General features: G+C 45.1%; 1 protein-coding gene across 1 annotated transcript; it reads left to right on the plus strand.

Annotated features, from left to right (window-relative positions):
- Positions 1–668: 668 nt before the first annotated feature.
- On the plus strand, positions 669–4,015 carry LOC104275087 (enoyl-CoA delta isomerase 2, mitochondrial-like; the record flags this gene model as incomplete). Its single annotated transcript, XM_009870937.1, has 4 exons — positions 669–789; positions 2,424–2,513; positions 2,959–3,102; positions 3,860–4,015. Coding segments are annotated over 4 exons (511 nt in total), but the record flags the coding sequence as incomplete, so codon positions are not given.
- Positions 4,016–6,195: the final 2,180 nt, after the last annotated feature.

A 6,195-nucleotide genomic window follows, 5' to 3' on the forward strand; every position in this document is an offset into this window, starting at 1 on the left:
CAAGTGCAAAACTCTACACTTGCCCTTGTTTGCCGCGCTGTTCCTATCCCACAAGCACAGGGCTTCATTACAAACTGGTGCATGGAGATGCCAGAGAGGTGGACGTTTTACAACTCTGTGCGCTTCTGAGAAATACTGTGTTTTGAGAATGTATTTTGCGCTTCTTGGATGGAAAAGTAGATGTCAAAGAAAAGAAAATGCTGTTTCTCCAACTGGTGCAGAGCAGCGCTAGGGAATTCAGTGCTGGAGTAGCATCCCAAGTTTGGTGCTGCAGAACAGGATCAATGAAGGGAATAGATCTCCCACGAAGGGGCTGGAGTGGAAGTAGAGGCAGATGGATGGACAGGGCCAAGGACTGTTCTTCTCCGTGAGCTGTCTTCAGTCACTGCAGACACTGCTTTTCACAGCTCGATTGCAGCAACTGGGAATGTGTCCTGACATGTCCGTGTTTGATTTTTAGCTGGTAAGGAAATGCAGGTATTGCAGATGATTCTTATATTCTTTGTCAGAATTCATTTGGGAAAGGATACAAAAAAGACGCATAAACTACATAGAATCTAGTTTCTTTTTTTCTTATGTGGTATCTAATCGTGTTTTGAAAGCTGTTTATTTTTGATGAAAAAGAAAATAGGATGCCTGTCTTACCTTCTGTTTTTCTTTCTCTCTAGAGAGTTTGTGAGTCATTTTATTGATTTCCCTAAACCACTGATTGCGGTGGTAAATGGCCCAGCTATTGGAATCTGTGTCACAGTCCTTGGGTTGTGTGACCTTGTCTATGCTTCTGACAGAGTAAGTATGTTACGCAGCTGATCCCAAGGCAGTCTTTAAACCTCTTTTTTCCTAAAGCAAATGACGTTTGCTACAGAATCTGACAGAACAGACCACACAAGTGTGAAGACTTTTTATAGCCTGTGAAGGAAAACCTCTACGAATTACTAGCACAGGGGTACATCAGCCAGTGGTTACCACGCGTGGAATTTCCCTGCTGTAGTTGCGATTATCGAGTTACTCCAGGTCAGAAGCTCTTCACTGTATCGGTGGGTTCAGTAAAGAGCAGCTGGTGTGCAGCGATGGCTATAGGGCCCCTTTCAGGTGTGCCAGGGGGAGCAAAACCTTATTTTGTTATGGAAGTGCAGTAACTGACATTTTATCTGGTCTGTGTACCAAGTTAACTTCAGAAGAGCTTTGGCCTGTTCGGCTTAAGATTCCTTTTAAGGTAACTTGCCAAAGACATAACCAAAAACTGTATCAAAGCATAGCACGGAATCCCATTACGTGGCTTATTTTTTAATGTATTTATAACTCAGTTTATTCTTCATGAGAACTGAAGCCTTCTCAAAGGCGATGGTTCTCTGTCCTTCCTTTTCCAGGATTGTGAACTTTCCTGCAGTTAGGTCATTTTCATCCAAATTGCTACTTAATTTTCTAGTCTCTAGTGGTTTGGCTGAAGCGCGTTAGGCATTGACTACCCACTCCAGAAGTGGCCAGCTTTGCCATATCCGGGATCTGGTTTTATTCTTAGCCAGGTATTCCCAGAGCAGATCATTACCAGCCGTGTTTACAGGCCTTCTGCCCTGGATTTTGCTCCAGTTCATGGGGTTGTAGCCCTGGTGTAGTTAATTTCTTCTTGCTTAAGCATGACCAATGCTAGTCTGGATCCTGGTAGATGTCTGATCTTTTCTTACAATGATATAGATGTGAGTTTCTTGCCAAGAAGTCTATTGATCTGTCTTCCTGTAGCACAGCAGGAGGTGATTGCCTTCTGTTGCAGTGAAAGCTGCATTAGCAACTTTTGCATTCTTTGTGTATCAGTTTATATTTTTCAGCTGAAATAAAAGCAGGCGTTTTGTCTTCCTTGCTTAAAGTGGATACAAGTTGTCAAAACATAGAATTCTGTAGTTCAGTTCTAACTTGCAATTAGGGTATTGTTTTGTAGGATTCCATGATGTATTTCTGCCACAGATTCTTTTTAAATTTGCATAAAATTTGAGGAAAGAAGATTCAGTGGCTTGAATTTTTTGGAATTAGTATAAACTAAGTGTGCCTTCAAAAAGCAAAATGCTCATCACCTCTTAAGTTCTTTGGGCTATGCATTTAATACCTTTTAAAGAGCAGATGCATGTGGAACATCCTTTCTGTAGAGATTTTGCACATGCAAATTGGTTTCTCTAAGTGCTGTGTTCAAATAAGGTAACTTCATTCGTAGAGTTGTTACAGTAACAGAACTGAATTGTACAAAGTCAGCTCTTGAGCGCATTGAGAGTTACTGGAAGGTGTTTAAAGCCCGTTATGGTAACAGTTCAGGTGTATTTCTGGTCAACTCTATCACAGTAGAAACCTTAAAATGAAAACTAAGCCCTAGTATTTCAGTCCCATGCTCTGTTGTGAGGTTTCTTTGGTTTGTTTTTTTTTCTTTTTTGTAGGCTACGTTTCACAGCCCGTTTAGTCAGCTTGGACAGACCATGGAAGGATGTTCTTCTTACTTGTTTCCAAAAATCATGGGCTTAGCTAAGGTAAAAATGTCTGCACTGTATGTGGGACCATCTGACCTCTGGGTGTTGGTATCCTCCAGCTGTAAGAGGGGAGAGGAAAGAGGTGCAAATTGAAACAAGAAATTCCATCTAGATGTAAAAAAAATAATAGTGAGGGTGGTGAAACACGGGAACAGGTGCAGAGATGCTGTGAAGTCTTCATCGTTGGAGAAGTGCCTTCATCCTCAAAACCCATCAGGACATAGTCCTGGGCAGCCTGTTCCAGCTGTGCTTGAGCAGTGAGTTTGAACTGTACAGTTTCTCAAAGTCCCTTCCAACCTCATCTATTCTGTGTTCTTTCCACAGGGCAGAGACATTAATGAGCAAGAGAGGAAAATCAATGTGACTTGGAAGCTTGTACCTCTCCTGTTGGATTGCTCAAATCTTGTGTCTTGTTGAATCATGCCTTCTACTTTTCTTTGTATAGGCAAACGAGATGTTGCTTTTCAACAAAAAGCTGACTGCAGCAGAAGCCTGTGCCCAGGGACTTGTGACTGAAGTATTCCCTGACAGGACTTTTCAGAAGGAAGTTTGGGCGAGATTAGAAGCTTATGCAAACCTCCCCAAAAATGTCAGTATTTTAAATTTTTCTTGACCTTGTGAGCCTCTAGCATTCTCTGTTCTCCTGACAAACCTATTCTCTTACTTGGTATCATTCTTAATCAAAATAGCAAGGGTCAATATATTTTGCTTCAAGCACAGATTTGTCCCTATGCAGGGGGCAAACAGATGCCTATCTACTATCCTGACTGAATCCAAGACAGTGCACTGTACACAGATTCAATGGCTGGAAAGCCTCAAAAACTAAATTAATCCACCTGCAGATTTCTATTTTTTTATAGTTTAAAGAGCCTTACCGCTGGTTTGACGGTATCAGCTGTCCTGTGTGCACTGTAGGTGCTCAGGATTGCACTGGGTGGCTTTACTGCTTGCTGAGCTCTGCTCGCTGGTTGAGACTTTGCAAAACCTCTTGAGTAACAGCGGTGTTGTTACTGTGAGCAACAGGAGACACTTGTGCCAACTGCTGATAGTGTGGGTGGTGCTTGGCGCTGCAGACAGTTAAGCAGGTTTCTCGTGCCCATCCATTCCGATCACGAGCACTGGGTGGACTGCTGATTCGCTTCCCATGAACCTCCTCCACCCTCTCAACAGTCTTAGGAATTAGAGGCAATAATTAAATTCCGGCAAAAAGGTTAACTAAAAGCTAAAAAGTCTGGTGTTAATGCAGCTTAGTTTGAATTCCAGTGTGTTTATTGTGCTATTTTCTGAAACATTAAATTGAAGTGTAGGAAGCATAACTTGTTAATGTTCCTCTCTTTCTCCTCCAGACCTTGGCAGTGTCGAAGCAACTGTTACGAAGTCTGGAAAAAGAGAAGCTCCATGAGGTCAACAGTAAAGAGTGTGAAGTCCTGAAAGAGAGGTGGTTATCCGATGAATGTGTAAATGCTATTGCCAGCTTCTTTCAGAGGAAATCAAAACTCTGATCTCCACCAGTAAAAAAACTCACCTTCTGGCAATAGGCTAATCTGCCCTTATCGTTAATAAACTTTCAAATAATACTTCTTATACTTTTGATGTGGTATATTTCTGTTCTGAGTACCATCTTAAAATCCGTTCAGAAAATCAATACAATATGTGCCTTGGATCTATTGTGGATATTTAGGTTGGGGAAAAACAGGCTTGTTATTCTGAGGGCAGCTGCAATGTTTCTGAATTTAATACTAAAGCAGATTTGTCTTCCAAAAGAAGCAGGAACTTCAGCTGCACCGTATTTTGATAGCTCTTTAATAATGTCTTATGCGTGATTCTTTTTATTCATCTGTGGGGAAGGAAATACTGTATTAAAGAAAAATAAATAAAGTATTTAATTACTCTTGTGCTGATTCTTAATCCTTCTGTTAAATATCCTCTGTGAGAGGGAAAGTAGTTCCTGGAGGTGTAATATTCCTGGAGGTGTAACAGTCTTACAAAAAGTAACTCAGCTAACTTGAAGATTATCTGGGATAAAAACAGCATGGACCTGTTGTATAACAGTCTTACAAAAAGTAACAACTCAGCTAATTTGAAGATTATCTGGGATAAAAACAGCATGGACCTGTTGGGAGTGAGTCCAGAGGAGGCCATGAAGGTGATCAGGGGGCTGGAGCACCTCCCCAAGGAGGACAAGCTCCTGGAGAAGAGAAGCCTCTGGGGAGATGTTACAGCAGCCTGCTGGTACCTGATGGGGGCTACAGGCAAGCTGGGGAGGGGTTCTTCATTAGGAAGTGTAGTGATAGAGCAGTGGGTAACTGGTTCAAATAGAAAGGCAGTAGATTGAGATTAGATATTAGGAGGAAATTCTTTTCTGTGAAGGGGCTGAGGCACTGGCACAGGTTGCCTGGAGAAGTGGACGTCCCCTCCCTGGAAGTGTTCAAGGCCAGGTTGGATGGGGCTTTGAGCAGCCTGGTCTGGTGGGAGGTGTCCCTGCCCATGGCGGGGGGTTCGAACTAAGTGATCCTTAAGGTCCCTTCCAGCCCAACCCATTCTATGGTTCTGTATTTCTTGTGAGCTTTATGGCTCTAACCTTAAACACTGTTTTCCATTAATTCCTTCATACTGCCCTTTTCCTGTGAAAAACTCTATTAGAGATAGCATGACCTTTTTCTGTAGCCATTTTGCAGTTAAATTAACCAAACAATTGTTTCCCCACAACAGAAAATCTCCCCACTGCTGGTGGATGGCTTTGGGTAGAGAGTGTCCCAGGCACTGCAGAGGACAGGGACAGGCTGCTGGAAGCAGGCAGGCGTTCAGCTCGGGCCAGAGGAAGGAAATCGTGGAGAAGCAGCAGGTCCTCATCCAGAAAAACTTCTTAATGAAAAGGAGCTGATTGTTACCAAAAAAAACCAACACAAAACTCTGATCCCCGGGAGCATTGACAGTGAGAAACCCAAAAGGCAGTGCTCCCGGCCTGGCCCTGTGCGCTTGGGCAGGTGGATACATTAAAGTGGCAGCGCAGAGGTTGAGAAAGAAAAAGAGAAATGGGATGAGGGAAAAAGAAAACGAGCGTGGGTCTGTGTTGCTCGACAGTGTTATCAACAGCAGCCCTGAGACCAGCCTTGGACCCAGCTGACAGGAAGGAGAGAAACCAAAATGATTTCCTGTTGCCATGGAATGACAGGGAGAAGGGCCCCGGAGGGCACGGTTCCAGCAGGTGTGCGATGGCGGCCGGGGGACAAGGGGGCTCTTCCCCTCCCCTCCCAGCGCCCAGAGAGGATGCCCAGCCCCGAGGCGTGCTGACGGAAGGAAAGATGCCTTCAGAGCAAGGTGCACAGGCAGAGTCGGTGCATCGCTGGCACCAAGGGGTGGCCGAGGCCCAGCAGGTGGTGGCAGGAGAGGCGACAAGAGCTGGACGTGAGGCGGAGACCCAGGCAGGAGGTGAACGCTCAGGGCCAATGCGGAGCGAGGTGACAGCCTCTGCTGTCCCACCCAGGTGCCCCCTGCTGCGGACAGGGAAGCCACCAGGATGCTGGCAAGGAGCCACGCTGAGGCAGTGGCCCCAGTGCGGCCACGCTGACCCCAGGCCCCCCAAGGTGTGGGACTCCGGGCCCCCCAAGATGTGGGACTCGGCACTGGCTGACACATGGCAGCAGGTGTGAGGGGGGGGGAGGAGGCCGAGCGCTGTGGC

Source organism: Apaloderma vittatum, unplaced genomic scaffold (genome assembly GCF_000703405.1).
Source record: "Apaloderma vittatum isolate BGI_N311 unplaced genomic scaffold, ASM70340v1 scaffold16816, whole genome shotgun sequence".
NCBI lineage: Eukaryota > Metazoa > Chordata > Aves > Trogoniformes > Trogonidae > Apaloderma > Apaloderma vittatum.